The sequence below is a fragment of the Ursus maritimus genome, unplaced genomic scaffold, assembly GCF_017311325.1.
Source record: "Ursus maritimus isolate PB19 unplaced genomic scaffold, ASM1731132v1 scaffold_16, whole genome shotgun sequence".
Taxonomy (NCBI): Eukaryota; Metazoa; Chordata; class Mammalia; order Carnivora; family Ursidae; genus Ursus; species Ursus maritimus.
In genome coordinates this window covers 30481867-30503444 of record NW_024424008.1, presented here as the reverse complement: position 1 = coordinate 30503444, position 21578 = coordinate 30481867, and the positions used below count along the sequence as shown (strand labels likewise).

The 21578-nt window shown below is 37.3% G+C and overlaps 1 protein-coding gene and 1 long non-coding RNA gene across 6 annotated transcripts; one reads left to right on the top strand and one right to left on the bottom strand.

Annotated features, from left to right (window-relative positions):
* CUNH11orf54 (chromosome unknown C11orf54 homolog) lies at positions 1-21072 on the top strand. 5 transcript variants are annotated; one of them, XM_008688358.2, is made up of 10 exons: positions 70-274; positions 656-773; positions 4337-4487; positions 7112-7210; positions 10189-10262; positions 10447-10548; positions 11716-11892; positions 13025-13174; positions 18811-18927; positions 19871-21072. In XM_008688358.2, exons 3-10 carry the CDS (start codon positions 4433-4435, stop codon positions 20042-20044), a joined length of 948 nt encoding a protein of 315 aa, XP_008686580.1. In that variant the 5' UTR covers positions 70-274; positions 656-773; positions 4337-4432; the 3' UTR covers positions 20045-21072. The 5 variants fall into 5 exon arrangements, with proteins under 5 accessions (XP_008686581.1, XP_008686580.1, XP_040486927.1 ...); XM_008688359.2 differs by lacking the exon at positions 656-773 and having other exon boundaries at positions 1-103; XM_040630993.1 differs by lacking the exons at positions 656-773; positions 4337-4487 and adding an exon at positions 9013-9078.
* LOC103660703 lies at positions 11225-13018 on the bottom strand. Its single transcript, XR_567866.2, has 3 exons — positions 12458-13018; positions 12244-12299; positions 11225-11416 (listed from the first exon to the last, which is right to left on the bottom strand). It is a non-coding gene; the product is annotated as an uncharacterized LOC103660703 (long non-coding RNA).
* Positions 21073-21578: the final 506 nt, after the last annotated feature.

The following is a 21578-nucleotide window of genomic DNA, read 5'->3' as shown; positions in this document are numbered from 1 at the left end:
GGGCGATTGGGGTGGGCGGTGCCTGAATGCCCAAACGCCGAGGAGGCGGGGTTGGTTGACACACAAAATCGGAATTCAGGTGCAGGCTTAGCTAACCTAGTAGGTACGTGGAGTAGCCGAGAACGTTTCCGCTAATGACAAGAACAGACTGTGGGGCCAAGCAAACGGAGTGGCTGTGAACTGCGAGGAGTCAGCCACTCAGCTGTTTCCGGTGTCTCGCATTTGCTGAGCTGCCGTCTGATTTTCTAAAGCCTTCGGGGGTGTGTGCGTGGCGGTGAGTGTGGTGCCGGCTGTGTTTTGTCCTGTCTACTTTTGCCTTCAGAAATCTCTTGTGTGTGAAACTGTGACAGGCTCGTGCTTTGACCGTGACTGCAAATATGTAACCTTTGTTCTGGAAGCCAGTATTACTCCATAGCACACCCCATTCCCCTCTCCACCTTTGGACTTGTTTCGTTAGCACGCTCTTTCCCTCCAAACTGAGGGTCAGCCTCCAGGACTTGGTTAACGTATCGCAAGACATCAGCGGTGGATTTTTTTCCTGCGATTTTGACTCCTTAGTCCCCTGAACGGCTACTGAGTGTTGAAACAGTTAAACTAGTTTAGTTTTGGTGGGTTCCGCCCCCACTAAATGTTTGATGGGTTTTCTCCCCTACAGAAAGGAATCAGCTGGTTTGATGTGTCCACTTTCAGACCCCTTGTATCGTATGATAGAGCCCTAAAGCTGCCTAGTCCTGTATAGTTAGTGTCATCCCAGGACTGAACACACCTTGAAGGTAATCTAATCTCTTTACTCAGTTTCGCTCTAAATATTGAAAAAATTCCATGCATAAAAGTCGAATCCTCTAGGCATCTCCACAGTTAGGAAATACTTGGAAGCTCCAGGACAGGTAGGACATGTCTTACTCTCTGCCCTACATGGGAGCAGGCCTAGGGATGTACTTTGTGAGGCTCAGGACGAAATGAAAATGCAGGGCCTCTTGTTCAAGAGCAGAGGGAAGCGCCACTAAAGGTACTAAAATATAAGCTGTCTGCTTTCTTCTGTAGTATCTCCTTTGACTTGTCATGGTGTTTTAACTTTCTACTGTTAATTATAATAGCATGTTAATCGTGCTATTATTATTATGCTATTATTAACAGAAATTTGTTACTTAATGTCAAAGTAAAGAAAAAAATTTAAATATAAATATTAGCATGAATTTTACTTCGTATAGCGTGCAACTCCGGTTTTAAATACAAACGTAAGAACGGTTAACTCGTATGCAGAATCAATGAAATTTCACAATTCATATTTTGTAGCTCACACAAACATGTATTTTGTTCATACTGGAACAATGGAAACCACAAAACCAACTTACCCGTATTTTTTTTTTTTTACTCCTTGATATATGCACATTCTACCAACAGTATGGAATCCAGGGACGCTGAGTCTCGCAGAGCTCCCCACAGATGGTGGATCCACCAGATTTCTGTGCTCATGGGGTTTCACAAATGCTTTATGTGGGTGAGGTAGCAAGGAGTAGTGGTGGACATGCACTTTGCCCCCCAGCCTCTGATCCTGCACATGCTCCATTGTCCTATTGGTCTTAAAAGTTCAAATATAAAGTTAAGAATTTCAGGGTGGTGACCACAGAGCATTAAAATAAGTGCCATTCTGAGCACTTGGCCCTGTGTCATGCTAGTTGCACACACATGAGGCCAGCCCTATTCCAGAGCCTTATGAGTCTGATGCATTGTAAATATTCAATAAATAATTAAGGCTGAACTGGTGTCCTCTAGGGAAGGCACTTAGAAGACAGAACCACAGTCCTACCTTCGCAGAGATCACAGCCTAGGTGGAAGGAACAAAGCAAACAGATGATAACTCTGAGTGCTATAAGATGGCTCTGTACGAATTCTTCCTATATGAGCTGAAATGTATCATTTCATCACGGGTTAACCCACATGGTCTAATGCGAGGGAGTTCTGGCTTTACAGTGGGCTGCATTTGATTTTGAATTATTTCTGCCACTTTAATAGCTGAGTGATCTTGAACAAATAATATATTTTCTCTGGCCTATTCCTCTTTTGTAAAATGAGAATTATATTATCTATTCGGTATGAGAGGTTCTGAGAGAATGTAAAGAGCCTAACACGGTAGCCGTTATATAGCAGGCTGTCAATAAATAGTTACCAGCTTGGTTGCTACAGTTGGTCTACCCTGTTAGGCATTGTCTCTGCAGGTCCACTTATCCAACTGCCCCTGTTTATAGTCTTCCCTTTTCTAGACCCTGCTTCTGGGCCACTGACTCTGGAGGAATCTGGAGGGAAAATTTCCTGTGCCTCCTTATGGCCCAAAGCTGTCCTCCTAGAGCCACACTTGACTTTATATTAGAACCTTTCTAACCCCCTTCTCCCATCACTCCAGCATCAACCTCCCCTCCTCCCTCTCACATAAACACATTTATGCACACATTACCACACTGCCTTCTGGGCTGTTGGCCTGCCTGAAGTTCTACATTTCCAAACTAGTTATTCAACTGTAGCCTCCCGGGGCTGGACTTTGTTTTTACTTTGGGGGGGAAAGAAAACGAACAAACAAACAAATCTGACCTTTTAAAGATAGCAAAGGGTGTAAAATTAGGATTGTATTTGAATTTAAACTTGTCTTTATTATTCCTACTATAAACAGAAATATCTAGAGTGCTTTATTTTCCTCATTATAACTAAATGGGAGTATTGAGCAGATTTTGACATGCTCTTAATTAGTACTTTCTGATAAAATATAAGATGTTGGCATTTGGAAAATCTAGGTGAAGAGTATACAGGAATATTTATATGTATTTTCTGTCCATCTGAAATTAATTTCAAAAAAAAAGTTAAAATGTTTCATTCCTGAACCATTATAGATTGGTCAACTGAAAGATATGCTTGAGGTCATCGAAATATGATTATATAGGTCTTGGGGCCCATTATCAACAGTTGATATTTTATTTGCAAGACTAGATTATGCATATTATGTAATTAAAGGATAATAAAAGTTGGTATTTGATGAAGTATTTGTGTAAATGTTAAGTCTTAAATGTATGAGATAGCGTGTTTGTGGATGACATGTCATTTGAAATTTATCATCAAAACCAGAAACTCAGTTTCTAAGAAACCTGTGAAACTCTGGAAAATTAAAAAAAAAGGGGGGGGGATTTTCCAAGTGCTACTGAAAGAGCACCTTTCACTTACTAAGTAAGCTTGTATCAGAGACTATTGAGATTAATCATTAATGAGGTGTTCCATTAACAATTTTAACAAAAATCTGAATAGTGCTTAGAAACACTCTTAAAAGAGTTTTGCCTGCATTCTTTGTTGCAGTTGGCTGAGCGTGGGATTCCCTGCCCACCTCACATTATATTTGCTTGAGTTTTTCTTTTTCCTTTCATTTTATTTATTTCCCTCTGCGTGCACACCTTATCACCCGAACACTTAAGGTAAGATACTAATCTCTGTGTATATATGTCTAGTTATTGTAAAATATGCTTAGCATATATTTTTAAAATATCAAACTGTAATTGGTTAGGTTATCAGAATAATTGAACATTAAAGGTGCTTACTAAGAAAGTATTTATTTGTAAGTAAAAGTAATAATTTGAATTTCAGTAGGTACTCATTTGTGGAAGTTTGCATTTCTCTTAGTAATTTAAATTTTCTTTTGTAAAAGTGATAGTCTAAGAAACTTGTTTAAATTTTACCTTAAATGTCAAATATAGAAAATACAAATTATCTGTGAGAGAATTACTTGAGCATCCTATACTGTTATCTACAACCATTTAAACAGTTACATATAAACCTTAGAAACTACTTTTCGCTTCAGGACCTATGTTCCTTAGACCAACCATCAGTAAACTGCATGTTCGATCCACATATATGACTAAAGAAAATGAATCATGTGCCTTCTTGGTTTGGCATTTCCTTTTGTCTGTCTATTTTAAAGGTTGACTTTCAAGTATCAGTATCAAAAAAAGGTTACTTGGGCATTTCTCACTTGGAATATTAAACACTGGAAACTGGGGGTGCCTGGGTGGCTCAGTCGTTAAGCATCTGCCTTTGGCTCAGGTCATGATCCCAGTGTTCTGGGGTTGAGCCCTGAATCGGGCTCCCTGCCCAGCGGGAAGCCTGCTTCTCCCTCTCCCACTCCCCCTGCTTGCATTCCCTCTCTCTCTGTCAAATAAATAAATAAAATCCTCAATGAATGAATGAATGAATGAATAAATAAATACTGGAAACTGTGGTTGCCTTTCTGTGAGGAAAGAAACATAAATGCCCTTTTGCCCTTTTTATGTAACTGAACTCTTGTGTTCCTTTCCAGAGCAACAGCTGTTCATGCATGGTGCACGGTGAACGCTTGTGATCATTAGCCTACCATAGCTTTGCGTGTATATCCTTATACCTAAAGAAGAAAGATATGGCTTGTGCTGAGTATTCTTTTCATGTGCCAAGTCTCGAGGAGCTTGTTGGAGGTAAATACAATAATAACTTTGAGTTCTTTTTAGTTATTCTAAGGAAAAATTTTAAAAATAAAAATATTCTAAGATACGATTTATGCAATAGTATTTCCAATGCAGAACTCATATTCCTAGGTTGCCTGAGTTAGTTAAGCGTCTGCCTTTGACTCAGGTTATGAGCCCAGGATGGAGCCCCACATTGGGCTCCCTGCTCAGCGGGGAGTCTGCTTCTCCCTCTCCCTCATTTTCCTTTTCGATATCTCTTTGTACTTTTTTTTTTTAAGATTTATTTATTTATTTCAGAGAGAGAGAGAAAGAGAGAGAACGTGAGCAGGTGGAGGGGCAGATGGAGAAGGAGAGGAAGAGGGAAAGAATCTCGAGCAGACTCTGCCCAGAGCGGCGCTGAGCCTCAGGCTCCATCCCGTGACCCATGAGATCCTGACCTGAGCCAAAACCAAGAGTCAGATGCCCAACCGTCAGAGCCACGCAGGCGTCCCTCTTCGTACTATTTTTATTGAGAGAGTCCAAAATTATGCCCCCCTAAAAAACCTAAACTCACCATTTGATGATTCTTGTTAAGATACCAACTTTACAGAGTGAATATGAATATAGTCATCCAAGATTTAGTATGTGTGATGCCCACAAAATCACACAATTTTAACTTTTTACCAGTTGCAATATTCTTTAAATATATAACGTACTGTGGTATATTAATCATGTTCCTAACATTACTACCCTTTCCCCTTCTCCTGATATGATAGACTGCCGATGAACTTGCTTGGATTTCTCTGTGTATATTTTTATGCATTTCCCCTTATTCGAACAAGAATTTAAGGCAGCTTCACAAGATTAATTAGGAGGGCTGATAGATAAGAAAAAGAAAATAAAAATAGGAATATGAATTCAAGCTAGGAATAGTACCAACCCAAAACTATATAGCCTGTCAGAAAGCTAGCATTTATTTGACACCTTTAGGTTCTGATAGTGCCTATAAAACCTACCCTTTCCGAAGCGCACGCATCCTGATAGTTCGTCTGTCTTCCTGATGAGGCTGAAGTCAAGAAGTGTTCTCGGGTTTTGCTCGGTTGTGGCTTGCTTCTTCTAATGTTCCTATTTTTTCCTAAATTTAGGTGGCAGCTAGTAAACAATCTGTATCACTTGTATTCTTTGCCTGTATTTTTTTTTCTGTCAGTCTTTCTGTCTTCCCTGATATGATGGGACAGCTAGGAATCATTTCTTTGAGGGCCTTTCTACATCTATCTTCTCTTGTGTGTTTGTGTTTTATGTTCCTTCTGTATGTACAGGATATATTCAGTACAAAATAGAAATGGAATCTGAGTTTTTTGGCTTAAAATTTATTTTCAGTTTTACAGAAAACCGTATAGCAAGAATTTGTTCTCTTTGTAAATGACAAAAAATAGATTTTACTATATTTCCACATGCTGAAATCTTACTTTATCTATTCATAAGTCTGCAGTCATTAGTTTAGGGAGGGGAATTTTCCAGGCAACTTGGTTTCCTTTTGCATATAGATAAAAGATCTGGTATGGAATGTCTACATGGCTAGATTTAAGACGACTTCATGTTTTGGAGAATCTGATTCTATAAAACCTGAACTAATGGCTGACTACTCTCACAGAAATTTTTATGGAAACTTATCACCCTTAGAAGTACATTGCTCCTAGGGGCACGTGGATGGCTCAAGTCAGTTAAGTGTCCAACTCTTGATTTTAGCTCAGGTCATGATCTCAGGGTCATGAGATCGAGTCCTGTGTTGGGCTCTGCACTGGGCGTGGAGCCTGCTTAAAATTCTCTCTCTCCTCCTCCCCCACTCCCCACACGTTGTGCCTAGATTTATAACTTTAAAATATGTTTTGTTTTTTTACTTTTTTATTGAGTTATATCTCCATTACAGTGTGCTAGTCTTAAGTGTACAGCTTGATGAATTTTAACATGTTTATACCCGTGTCACTACCATCCAGATTGAGATATAAAATATTTCCAGCATCCCAGAAGACTCCTTTATTTACTTTTCCAGTCAATATCTCTACTCCAAGAGGTAACACTGTTCTGACTTCTGTCACCTTAGATTAATTGCCTGATTTTGAAATATATATAACTGAAGTTATATGTACTCTTTTGTGTCTTACTCCTTTCCTCAACATTTTGTCTTCAAGTGTCAATGAAATTGTTGCATGTAATGCTTACTTTCTAACTGTTTAAATATATACATTTCAATAGGTCTTTGGAATTCTCCCCCCAAAAGGAAGGTAGTCCTCACCTTAGTGCAGTGTTTATCTTCAATGGTTTAAATCTCTACAGATTTATAGTGATTTTTATGGGGGTATTTGATAGTACACATTCGATTAATTGTGTGTCTAATGTCTAATTATATTCATTAGGAAGACCATTCCCCCCCCCCATTATTAAGTAAGCTCTATGTCCAGCCTGGGGCTTGAACCAAGATCAAGAGTCGCTTGCTCTACCGGCTGAGCCAGCCAGGTGCTCTTCTCCCTCCAATTCATATTAATACACGGTTAGATTGGAAGCATGATACCCAAAATGTTGAGGGAAGATTTGATATATGGTGGCAAATTTTTACGTAATATTAAATAACCTTTTTTCCTTGTCTTTGTCAGTTCTGCAGAAGGGGCTAAAGGATAACTTTGCAGATGTCCAAGTCTCTGTGGTTGATTGCCCTGATTTGACTAAGGAGCCATTTACCTTTCCTGTAAAAGGTAAACAATTTTTGCAGTTCACTTTTTTCAGTCCTAATCTTCTTCTGAAATGAGAATTATTATGAAGGATCATCTTAAATTATCTACAAATAAAGATTATTGTCCCAAATTGTAGACTAAATCGTGCTGAATTTCTGTGCTGTTTTCTTATATTGAGCAAATTTCATTTTATACCCTTGTGGGAAAATATTGTTTTATGCACTTTTGTTATTTTCATAGGTTATATAGATATTCAGTAGCCTAGAATCCTTGATAGCACATGAGGGTTTGTTTTTAACTGTTGAGGTGACTGTTATGGAAACATAAATTTTTATGTTTTTATTTATTCAAGGCCAGAAGGGATCTTAAAAGCCTTGTATTTGAATCATCTATGAAATGCTTATTTGCCAAGTGATCATCCAGCCAATGTTTAAAGTAAGAAGGGAAATTAATATTGGTCGAGTAAATATAATTTGTATGATGGAAACCTATATTTGATGTCTTAATTTTGACAGTAACACTGCAAGGTCATTACTAGCCCCAGTCTATAGAAGAGAAAACCGAAACTCAGAGAGGCTAAGCAAGCTCAATAGTAATCATAAGCAGGATTCAAATCCAAGTCTATCTGTTTCAAAAGTCTGATCTCCCATTACACCCTACTGTGCTGAGCAATTTGAGATAAACACACTCACTCCCTCTTTGATATGTAACTGACATCTTTGTTAAAAAGTAGTTCTGGGGCGCCTGGGTGGCACAGCGGTTAAGCGTCTGCCTTCGGCTCAGGGCGTGATCCTGGCGTTCTGGGATCGAGCCCCACATCAGGCTCCTCCGCTATGAGCCTGCTTCTTCCTCTCCCACTCCCCCTGCTTGTGTTCCCTCTCTCGCTGGCTGTCTCTATCTCTGTTGAATAAATAAATAAAATCTTTAAAAAAAAAAAAAAAGTAGTTTTACACAGAAGTCCTGGACTCTGCTTCTTTCTCTGCCATGTACAGATTTTTTTACCCTGGGTAAGCAAAGCAATGTATTTGGGCCTCACATATATTTAAATGGAGAGATTTGGCTTTCATGTTCCTCTTGGTCTTTCCAGTTTAAACAGTCTTTGGTTTTAAGTATACCTGTAAATCTAGAAGTTTTGTGTACCGGATAGCAATTTCTCTTTGTACCTTGAAAGCATTTAGCATATTACTTTTTTATAGCCATGCTTCTTCCAATTATAGAGGTAATTTATTCTCCCCACTAAATAAGTAATTAATTAGTTAAAATAAAATTAAAGAATCAGAAAACACAGAAGAATACAAGGAAAAGAAAAAATGGTTAATCTTAATTCTGTCATCCAAAGAATTTTCTAGTCAATAATTTGTAAGCCTTTAAATTGTAACACTAAGGAAGCTAGATATGGCTAGATATGTATGTTTATATATGAATGATCTTTCATAAATGTCATTAGGTACTTTCTACGTGAACTGGTCTTACTGAAGTCACCAGTGACTTTGGTATGTTTACTAGTATTTTCTGATCTCTCACATATTACATAGTATCCGGCCGTTGTTGCCTGACATCTTCTCTCCCCTCTCCTTGGTTCTTTTGCCTCTTCTTCCTTGGTATCTTTCCTACTTCCAGTTCTTTCTACCTCATTTTTCCTAGGTCCTTTCTCTTTCTGACAGGCTCTTAAATCCTGACATTTTCTAGAATTCTTTCCTCAGCCTCTTCTTATTCTATATGATCTCTCTGCATTTTTCCATCCACTCCTATGGTTTTAAATTACTACTTGGATACAAAAACTTGAAATCTGCACATCTCACCTCGGTCTCTCTTTTTCTTAGCTATGGATCAGTAATTCCACCTGTCCACAGGACATCTCCACCTATAAATGCTAAGGACAACTTGAGGTCAGCAGGTCTAAAATTTAGCTCATTCCTTCACCATAGTTGCCTATTCTCCCTTGTTCTTTTTTTTAATTTCCTCTTCTCCATCTCTACAGCCAACCATTTTTAGCTCATTACTTGTCTTTTCCCTAGACTATTAAAATAGTCCCCTAGTGGTTTCTTTCTTCAGCATTGCTGGGGGCGCCTGGCCAGCTCAGTTGGTAGAACATGTGACTCTTGATCTCAGGGTCATGAGTTCAAGCCCCACGCTGGGGGTAGAACCTACTTAAAGTTAAAAACAAAAACAAAAAAAACGCCAAAAACCAAAAAGACAACTTTAACATTACTATCACTTATGAGAACGATTCTTATCCATGAGTAATTTCTGCTGATCCCATGGAAGATATTTCTAAAATCCCTAATTATAAATGGGATCTATAAAAATTTTGTACATCTACCCTCTGCATAACTGAAGAAATAAAGCAATTATATATACTTTACTTTTTAATAATGTTAGCATGAAACTGACAAGACTACTTTTTCTCTACATTTAAAAAAAAAAAAAGGTACCTTTCCCAGATCGCGTCTAGCTGTACCTATGATGTTAATTAAAAATATAAGTAGAAAGTTCCCAGCATCTGAAGTTATCTCTAATTACTTGCATTTCTATAAACAACCTTGGGAATAAACAACTTTGATTTTCCAGTATAGATTTCTTAAAGAACTAATAACTCTAACAAAGCAAAATATTCTATATTAAAATACAATTTTAGCCAACCCCCCCGCCCCCCGCCCGAAGCACAGATTGTTAAAGGAATAGGTCATTACAGACTAATTCTGGAAATCTCATCCAATCCAAACTTTGGCTTCAATTCTAGCCTTGCTCTATTACCAACTTTCTGTTGCCTTTATGCTACCAACTGTATTAAGTCAAACTTGGTTATGACAATATTGGAAACACAAATAGTTAGAATAGGATGGGGATCATAGCTACTTTCATCTTCCAACCCTGCCACTTGTAAAACTGTGAGAATGGAAAAGTTATATACTCTTAATAAATTAAATTAGTGCCTTCTGGCATTTTACACTTAAGTTAGATGTTTGCTTATTTTTAAGGTGACTTTTTTTTTTTAGGCATCTGTGGGAAAACTAGAATTGCAGAAGTAGGAGGTGTGCCTTACTTATTGCCTCTTGTAAAAAAAGAAAAAGTAAGTGTACTTTTACTCTTCACATTCACATGAAGATTATAAGAAGTTGGGTTGATACCTCTTTTTATTGTTAGAAGATCCATTGACCAATGTGGCAAGGAAGTGTTAATGGACTCAGTCAAAAAAAGTAAACCAAGAGATTTGTATGATTATCATTTAAATAATATTTTTTCTTCTTGTATAGGTGTATGATATAAATAAGATTGCAAAAGAGATCAAGCTTCCTGGAGCTTTTATTCTTGGAGCAGGAGCAGGCCCATTCCAGACTCTTGGGTTCAATTGTGAGGTCAGCATACATATAATTATTTTATTTTATTTTATTTTATTTTATTTTATTTTATTGATTTGACATTTGGTTTACCTTTTTTCTTTTATTACCCTATCAGAAAATCTGCTTTCTGAATGAATTATAAATGGTCAATGTCCTCTTTCTTTACAGATTTGATATTGTTTGGTACAGATTTGGACTGTAGCATATACTCTAACTGTAATGGAGCACTGACCTCTAATTTCAGATTTTCTTAGGGTATACACTGAGTGTTAGATGAGTCTGAAGTCTTAATGTGGTCTGCTGAGGACCCTGGATTGCTAAAGATTTTAATCCTTACACATCAGAAAATTCCTAGCTTCAAATCTTTCCTTTTGATATGAGAGCAGCTTTTGATCAGAAGATGAATGGAATAATTAATGATCTCATTAATTCCCTCTTTCAGACTAAATAGTAAGGACCTACCCCAATGGTATGGTGATTATTTACAAAAAGTACTATCTATTACTGTGTATGTTAGTATATTAACAACATAAAAACATCAGTGTTTCTTCACATCTCTTTTTTTTTTTTTTTAATTTTATTTATTTATTCGACAGAGATAGAGACAGCCAGTGAGAGAGGGAACACAAGCAGGGGGAGTGGGAGAGGAAGAAGCAGGCTCATAGCGGAAGAGCCTGATGTGGGGCTCGATCCCATAATGCCGGGATCATGCCCTGAGCCGAAGGCAGACGCCCAACTGCTGTGCCACTCAGGCGCCCCTCTTCACATCTCTTAATAGAAGAGTGAAGGATCTCTTCAGTCTGCCCATCCCTTCACCTCTTCAGATGTGACCATTAGTCAATAGTCTTACAAGTTCTTTTGTAGAAAGATTAGTATAATTTACCTAGTGTTCAGTATAGGAAAAAAGTTTAAAATCTAAAGTCAGACATTTTAAAGCACAATTTACAATGTTATAGAAACACTGTAAGAAATACTGTACACATTTTATAAAATATTTTTTTCAATTTTTTGATGTTTGTAAATCTTTAACATTTTGAATCTCAAATTAAATATTTCATACTTCATGTTTTCTTACTAGGTCCTGAAATAAAATATCTTAAGTCAAGGATTAGATAGATATTTTCTTTGCATATTGATGTCAGGGTTGACTAATTTACTTTTCTTATTTACTTTTTTTTCCAGTTTATGCCAGTTATTCAAACAGAAAGTGAACACAAACATCCAGTGAATGGAAGTTACTTTGCCCGTGTTAACCCTGCAGATGGAGGGTGCCTACTAGAGAAATACAGTGAGAAATATCATGATTTTGGGTGTGCATTACTGGCTAATCTTTTTGCCAGTGAGGGTCAACCTGGAAAGGTGATTTTTTTGTTCACAAAAACACAATATTCTCCAAAAGTTCTCAGCTTAAAAGTTGAACTTTTATTGCCACAAATATTGTTTTCTTAAGAAAAGTCAAACTAGCTAAGTCAAATTTCTTTAAATAACCCGATTATGAAAGATTACTATGGTAATACAGGCAAGGCGAAAGTCTTATTTAAAACTGAGGTTAAGAATACTTAGTAAGCAAAAAAGCAAAACAAAACAAAAAAATCCAAAACGTAGTAAGCAGTACCTTTTTTTCTGAGGAATAAAAGGTAACAGAATATTCATGTGGGGAGTGAGTCAAATACATGAGCCATTCAGTTGAAATAAATAGATAGTGCCTACCTGTAGTTCGTCTGTAAGTAGTTTGTTCATTCCTGATGGATCAGATGTTGGTTGACCTAGACAGAAATGGTGGTAGCAAAATATTATAGCAAGGAGGAAGGAAGGAAAATTAAAAAGATGATTACAGTGTTAGCAGTTGTGAGAACTCCCAGATTTTTCAATAGGAGTAGTTACTTTAGCTACTTTGAAAAACGAGGCAGTGAATTAAAAAGACCTGATTAAGTGGTGTGTGGGTGACTCAGTTGGTTAAGCATCTGATTCTTGATCTCAGCTCAGGTCTTGATCTCAGCGTTGTGAGTTCCAGCCTTGCGATGGGTTCCATGCTGGGCGTGGAGCCTCCTTAAAAAAAAAAAATAGACTTAATTAAGTGGAAGTAATATAAGTCCAGAATTTTAAGGGAAAGGAGAAAATGTAATCACTTTCTCCTCCCCTCTAAATTACCAGAGGTTAACCCCTTTAAGCCAGGAATTCTAAACCTTTTACCACCTTGACAATTAAGATAAGAATCTTTAGAGCTCAGTGGAAGACTTCGCTGTAACTCTCTCTGTTCAAGAAAGCATGAATAAGACTTATTAGAGTAAATGATAACTTATCATGTGTATATAATATATATCATTGATCAAGACAGGATGAGACATCTCACTCAACTCCTGTGTGGGTGCTCTAAGCAAACAAATGAATATTTGCTTGATGGCATTAGATTATGTGTTTCACTTTGATAGTTATTCACATAAAATTTTTCAGCTTGGAACAATGGTATGCATATTTATGTCTTCTCTAGGTCATTGAGGTGAAAGCCAAAAGAAGAACTGGAAAACTTAACTTTGTGACTTGTATGAGACAGACTCTTGAAAAACATTATGGAGATAAACCTGTAGGGATGGGAGGTACTTTCATAGTTCAGAAGGGAAAAGTGAAGACTCACATAATGGTAAGGGCCTTCATGGACATGCGTGCATGTGTATGTGGGTATGTCTGTGCATATACTTAAGATCTTAGCATTTTTTATCATACATTGCGAATTCTACCCTTAAAGACACCCTGAATACTTTTACTAGGATTGTATTACTTTAAAACTTAAATGGCAAACAATACTATAAATCACATTGTGCGATAATGTCTAACTAGGGTCATTTCTTTCATGTTAATAAATTAGAACTTTCTTTCCATTGCATTTGTTTTTAAGATCTAGAGAGATATGAGTATAAGCCTTAGACATGGATTATCATTTTTATTGCCAGAATCCTGAACTCCATACATAGACTTTGCTATTAAGACGGTTGTGGTGGGGCGCCTGGTGGCTCAGTCATTTGGGCATCCAACTCTTGTTACTGGCCCAGGTCATGATCTCAGGGTTGTGAGATTGAACCCCGCATCAGGCTCCACTCTGGGCACAGAGCCTGCTTGAGATTCTCTCTCCCCGTCTCTGCCCCTCTCTGTCCCTCTCTCTCGCTCTCTCGTTCTCAAAAAAAAAAAAAAAAAGATGGTTGTGGTTTTGGGGAAAGGACTCCTTATGAGAACTATAATCTTATAGGTTAATTACACAAGTTTATAAGACATTAAGGATGGAATACTATATAAAGCAAGACCTAGGGCATTCAGGTTTTAAAATAATTTTTTGGAGATGAATGAATGAATAGTATAAATGTCATTACAGTTAATTTCCTTTTCATTTTATCAGTAAAAGCATCAAAAAATGTTTGGTTTTAATGGTTTTTATTCTGATAATTTTATTTTTTATTGTATTTTTAAAAATATTTTATTTATTTATTTTAGAGAGATAGTGTGATGGACAGAGAGAGCGTGTGCGTGAGAAGGGGGAGGGGCAGAGGGAGAAGGAGAGAGAGAATCCCAAGCAGACTTTGTGCTGAGTGCAGAACCCAATGTGCGGCTCAATCCCAGGACCCCGAGATCATAACCTGAGCCAAAATCATGAGTCAGTTGCTTAACCGACTGAGCCACCCTGGCATCTCATCCTGATAACTTTAAATGGCAAGCCAGCTGATTTTGCAAAGAAAAACACAACATTGTGAAAATAGTTAATTTTCCAAATTATTAAAAACAGAGTTACAGATTAATCTATTGGTAAATACCAAATAATTATAGGATTTTTAAATATGCAGGTACTCAATACGTTACTGACTATGGGCATACCTTGTTTTATTGTGTTTCACATTATTGCATTCCACAGATACTGCATTTTTCCTAAATTGAAGGTTTGTGGCAACACTGCATCAAGCAAGTCTTTTGGCACCAATTTTCCAACAGCATTTGCTCACTTCCTGTCTCTGTGTCACATTTTGGTAATTCTGGCAATATTTCAAACCTTTTCATTATTATATTTGTTATGGTGGTCTGAGATCAGTGATCTTTGATGTAACTATTGTAATTGTTTTGGGGTGCCACAAACTGCATCCATATAAGATGGACAACTTAACCAGTAAATGTTGGTATGTTTTGGCAGTTCCACCCACTGGCCATTCTCCCATCTCTGTCCCTCTCCTTGGGCCTCCCTATTCCCTAGGACACAACAATATTGAAATGAGGCCAATTAATAACACTACAATGGCCTCTAAATGACCAAGTGAAAGGAAGAGTCGTACTTCTCTCACTTTAAATTAAAAGGGAGAAGTGATTAAGCTTAGTGAGGAAGACATGTCAAAAGCCAAGAAAGGCCAAAAGCTAAACCTCTTGTCCAAATAGTGAATTATAAATGCAAAGGAAAAGTTCTTCAACGAAAATTAGAAGTGTTAGTCCAGTGAATACACAAATGATAAGAAAGCAAAAACAGCCTTATTATTGATATGGGTTAAGTTTTAGTGGTCTGGATAGGAGGCCAAACCAGCCACAACATTCCCTTAAGCCATAGCCTAATTCAGAGCAATCCTATGAAGGCTGAAAGAGGTAGGAAGCTGCAGAAGTCTGAAGCTAACAGAGGTTGGTTCGTGAGGTTGAAGGAGAGAAGCTGTCTCCGTAACATACAAGTGCGAGGGGAAGCAGAGCGTGCTGATGCGGAAGCAAGTGATCCAGAGGCCTAGCTAAGATCATTACTGAAGGTGGCTACACTGAACAACCGATTTTCAGTGTAGACAGAACAGCCTGATATTGGAAGAAATACCATCTAGGACTTCCAGAGCTCGAGAGGAGAAATCGGTGCCTGGCTTCAAAGCTCCAGTGGACAGGCTGACTCTCCTGTTAGGGGCTACCGCAGCTGGTGACTGGAAGTTGAAGCCAGTGCTCATTGACCATTCTGAAAATCCTAGGCCGCTAAGAATTATGCTAAATCTACTCTGCCTGCGCTCATCAGTGGAACAACAAAGCCTTGATGGTAGCACATCTGTTTACAACATGGTTTACTGAATGTTTTTAGCACACTGTTGATACCCACTGCTCAGAAAAAAATACTCCTTTCATGCTCATTGACAATGTACCTGGTCATCCAAGAGCTCTAATCGAGACACACAATGAGATTAGTGTTTTCATGCCCGCTCACACAACATCCATTCTGCAGCCCATGGATCAAGGAGTAATTTCAACTTTCAAATCTCATTATTTAAGAAATACATTTCGTAAGGTTATAGCTGCCATAGATATGTGGCAGCTCAGGGCAAAGTCAATTGAAAACATTCTGGAAAGAATTCACCATTCTAGATACTATTAAGAACATTTGTGAGGGGCGCCTGGGTGGCTCGGGTGGTTAAGTGTCTGCCTTCAGCTCAGGTCATGATCTCAGGGTCCGAGCCCCAAGTCAGTGGGGAGCCTGCTTCTCGGGTGGCTCGGGTGGTTAAGTGTCTGCCTTCAGCTCAGGTCATGATCTCAGGATCCGAGCCCCAAGTCAGTGGGGAGCCTGCTTCTCCCTTTCCCTCTGCCTGCCACTCCCCCTGCTTGTGTGCACTCTCTCTGTCAAATAAATAAATAAAATCTTAAAAAAAGAGAGAGAACATTTGTGATTCAAGAGTAGAGGTAAAAATATCAATGTAAATAGGAGTTTGGGAGGAGTTGATCCCAACCCTCATGGATGACTTTGTGGGGTTCGAGACTTGAGTGGAGGAAGTCACTGCAGATGTGGAGGTTACAGTGAGAGAACTAGAATGAGAAGCGGAGCCTAAAGATGGGACTGAATTGCTACAATCTCATGATAAAACTCGAACAGTTGAGGAGTTGCTTTACGGATGAGCAAAGAAAGTGGTTTCTTGAGATGGAATCTACTCCTGGTAAAGATACTGTGAAGATTGTTGAAATGACAAAGGGTTTAGAATATTACATGAACTTAGTTGCTAAAGCAGCTGTAGGGTTTGAGAGGATTGACTCCAATTTTGGAAGTTCTCCAATGGGTAAAATGCTACCGAACAGCATCGCATGCTACAGAGAAATCATTCATGAAAGGAAGAGTCAATTGATGCGGAGACTTCATTGTTTTCTTATTTTAAGACGTTGCCACAGCCACTCCAGCCTTCAGCAATCAGCACCCTGGTCACTCAGCAGCCATCAACACTGAGGCAAGACCCTCCACCAGCAAAAAGCTTATGACTCGCTGAAAGCTCAGATGATTGTTAGCATTCTTCAGCAATAAAGTATTTTTAAATTAAAGTATGTACATTTTTTTAGACATAATGCTACTGCACACTTAAAAGGCTACAGTATAGTGTAAACATCACATTTACATACACTGGGAAACCAAAACATTCATTTGACTTGCTCTATTGCGTATTCACTTTATTGCAGTGGTCTGGAACAGAACCCCTGAGATCTCCAAGGTATGCCTGTAATTACATTTTCCATAATGATTGTACCAATTTACATACCTACTAATAGCATGCAAGGGTCCCCTCTTCTGCACATCCTCGCCAACACTTGTTATCTCTTGTTTTTTGTTTTTTGTTTATAGTAGCCATCCTCACAGGAGTCAGGTGTGCTATCTCATGGTTGTGATTTGCAATTCCCTGATGATGAGTGATATTGAGCACTTTTTAATATACCTCTTGGCCATTTGTATGTCTTTGGAGAAATGCCTAATTCAGTTCCTTTGTCTATTTTTTAATTGGGTTTTTTTTTGCTATTGAGTTGTAGGAGTTCCTTGTATATTTTGGATATTAACCCCTTAGTGGATATATGGTTTGCAAATATTTTTTCCCGTTCCGTAAATGGTCTTTTCATTTTGTTGATTGTTTTCTTTACAGCACAGAAGTTTTTAATATGATGTAGTCCCACCTGTTTATTATTCCTTTTGTTGCCTGTACTTTTGATGTCAAATCTAAGAAATTATGGTGAAATCCAATGTCATGAAACTTTAACCCTTATGTTTTCTTCTAAGTTTTATATTTTAGCTCTTACAGTTAGGTCTTTGATCCATTTTGAGTTAATTTTTATATACATATAAATTAAGGGTCCAATTTCATTCTTTTGTACATCAATATCCAGTTTTCCCAGCACCATTTTTTTAAAGATATCCTTTTTCCATTGAATGGTCTTAATACCCTTATTGAAAATTATTTGCTGTATGTGCAGAGGTTTATTTCTGAGATCTCTATTCCATTCCACTGATCTTTATGTCTGTTTTTATGCCATTGTCACTGTTTTGATTACTGGTAGTAAGTTTGATATCAGGAAGTATTAGACTTCCAGCTTTCTTTTTCCCTCAAGATGGGTTTGGGTCTTCAGGATCCCTTGTGATTACATATGAATTTTACGATGGGTTCTTCTCTATTTCTGCAAAAACTTCTTTGGGATTTTGATAGGGATGGCACTGAATCTTTAGATCACTTTTGGTAGTATTAACATCCTAACAATATTAAGTTCAATTCATAAACACAGGACATTTTCCCATTTATTGGAATCTTTTTATCTTATTTTAAGATTTATTTTAGAGAGCGCACACATGTGTGTGCATATACAAGTGGGGGGGTCAAAAGGAGAGGGAGAGAGGCAGACTCCCTTCTGTGTCCTCAGGGCTCCTTGTGGTGCTCCTTGCAGCCTTCCTAGTGGGGCTTCACGGGGGTGGGGGGTCTCAAGGGGCTGATGGGGGGCTGAACTTGGGGCTCAACTAAGGGCTTGATCTCCAGACCCTGAGATCATGGCCTGAGCCGAAATCCAGTTGGTCACCCAGAAGACTGAGCCACCCAGGTGCCCCTGTTGGAGTCTTTTTAAATTTCTTTCAGCAATGCTTTGTAGTACATGTTTTTTGCCTCCTTAAGTTTATTCCTTAGTATTTTATTCTTTTTGATGCTTCTACCAATTTCTAATGCCTTGCTCCCCCCTCCCCCCACCCATCTACGGGTAGCAATAATGAGATTTAAAATTAGGATGAGGATATATTTCCAGGAAAACTGAGAGGCTATAAAAAATGAAAAGATAGTAATGGACTCATTCCTTCATTATTCTTTCATACATTTTAGCTTGTACACTTGATTGGTAGTCCTTTTGAAAACTAGGTTACGTAACTTGTTTTGATTCTAAAATGATTAAATGTATAAGAAGGCTTAAAATTTTAACCTCATGATGTTATATATAATTTAAAATTTAATTCTAAATAATATTGTATATATTTAGAATGATCTTTTATTGTAGCCCGCAGAATTTTCTTCCTGCCCATTGAACTCTGATGAAGAGGTGAATAAATGGTTGCGCTTTTATGAGATGAAAGCTCCTTTGGTTTGTCTGCCAGTTTTTGTCTCCAGAGACCCAGTAAGTTTATGTCTGTCTTCTATATTGTGGTGTCATACAATGATAATGCTTAATTTTTAGGATATTCTTTTAAAATTAGGCACTTTTGTTATTTAAGAAATAGGCTAGTCTCCAGAATTATCATGAAAGATAAGGGAGCAGGTGGCTAACCACCCTATGAGTTAGGCAGGGCCGATTTCACCTTTGGGCAAATGAAGGCCCAGGTATTTTAAATAACAACCAAAGTCATGTTATTAAATAGTAGAATCAAGACCAGGATTTAGGTCTCCTATCTTATTTGTTGCTCATGATACTATTCATTATATTCTAATATTATACACTAGAAAAAGATATAATATAGACCAATTCAAAGAAAATACCTACCAGAATACTGACTAGTCATATTTTTTTGATCTACCGATTACATACATATCTAGGAATTTATCCTTAAATATGCAAAACTATGTGAAATTATTAGTTAAAAGGTTAGTCATGAAAGCATTACTGTAATAGAATTGGAAATAATCTAAATGTCAGTTGGGAAGTGGTATGTATGTACAATAGAATGCCATGTAGGTGTAAAAGAAAGAGGAAGCTCTTTTATAATCTGATATACTAAGATCTCAAGCATATTGTTAAATGAAGAAGAGCAATATTCAGCACAAATGGTAGGGTGCTACCATTTGAGTAAAAATTACAAAAGTAAATATTTCTGGAAGGATATAAAAGAAACTGCTTATATTGTTTGCCTGCAAGGAAAGGGAGTAAGTAGTAAAATCAGGAAATGGAAAGACACATTTTAATGAATATATCCTTTTTCATTCTTTGAATTTTGAATTAAGTGAATATGTTACTTACTTAAAAAATAAAAAAATATTGTAACATTAATAAGAAGGTCTCCCTCCCCCTTAAATCCTATCCAAAATAATTTGAATACTGACAAATAGCTTGTCTGTTGTCCTAGGGGTTTGATTTGCGATTGGAGCACACGCATTTTTTTAGTCATCATGGAGAAGGTGGACACTACCATTATGATACTACCCCAGACACAGTGGAATATCTTGGATACTTCTTGCCTGCGGAGTTTCTGTATCGCATTGATCAACCAAAAGAGACCCATTCATTTGGGCGAGATTAAATCAAATGAAAAAGAAATAATTAACTAAAGTTAACTAATTAACTCATTAACCGAATACTACTATAAAATCCAATAGAAATGATCTCGCTACTTAAATCCCATTCTTTGGCCTTTAACTGAAAGGTATGTTGACATTTATACTCTATTATTTCATTAGAGATTTTTGGAAACAGATACATAATGAAAATGTTCTTCATTTTTTTATTCTTTAATAACAACAAAAACATCAGTCTTATGTTTATACCTTAAGTATAAACATGATCAGGAATCATGTGATTTATTCCTACTGTCTACTGGTAATAACTTACGTTTGTATAACATTATTAAATTTTTCAAATTAGTCTCACAACTCCTAAGTGGATGTTTCTGGGTATTAGAAAAATCAGTGTTGCAAATGTTGATAGTTGTTGAATCTTAGTACTAAATTTAAAAAATCCATTTCAGAAATCAGAGTATACTCTTTTTCATGGAAAAAGGTGAGCAGAGGAAGTAACTTTACCCCTTTTGGTGGGGTTGAACCATACTCAGTTCGCTGTTTGCCTTTCACAAACATTGGCAACTAGGTAGCTAGCCATGATGCCTCCTTTGTTTGGCTTGCCAATTGGAAGTAGTTTGTACCTTGTTGGTTTTTTGCCAGAAGGAAAGGGAAAAGAAACAGCATCAAAATACAACACTGAAGTGAGTATACTTTAATTTACAAGTGAGCCTATTGCTAAACATGACCACTGTCCTTTGTAAAATAAAAAATTATACTATTTTACTGATTGTAATTATTGAAATTTTCCTCAGTATTCTTCTATAATAATCGTTAGTCAGAAATCAACTTTCTAATCTTAATCTTGCTAATGCTAACCATGTGCAAATTTAGGCTCTCTTTAATACTAAACACATCATAAATCTTCAAAAAATATTTTTTGATTGTCTTCTTTGGATGTTACCTATAACATGTCCTGTGAGTACAAATTCCTAAATGTTATTTTTAAATAAGCACCAGTTTGAAGCAAAAAAAATGAATAAAAATTTTATAATCACAATATAATGTTTCTTTTTAATATCTTACCTCCAGACAGAAAAAAAATATCACTGTTAATTAGTTTAACAAAAGCATATTGGACCCCTACTCTGCCCACTGGAATGTAAGCTCCATGAGGGTAAGGGCTTTGTTTACCAGTGCAGCACTAATGCCTTTAACAGTGCCTGGCCAAAGCAGCCATTCAGTAAATATTTGTTGAATGAATGAGTGTGTGGAAGGTTATGTCAGATGCTTCACCAGGTGCTGGGCTCTATCATTCAGTCATTTATATAGTGGGGGAAAACTCACAATAAGCAAATATATAATATGACAGGTGGTATTAAGTCCTATGAAGAAAAATAAAGCACAGGATGGACTGTTGTGTCCATCTCATATATGACAGGATGGATTCATCACCCAAAATTTGGTTTGGATGTCGAGGAGGATAAAGTCACACACGGCCCAACAGGGTATGAAAGGATTTACTGCTTGCATAATGAGGCTCTCTGGAGAAAGCAGGAC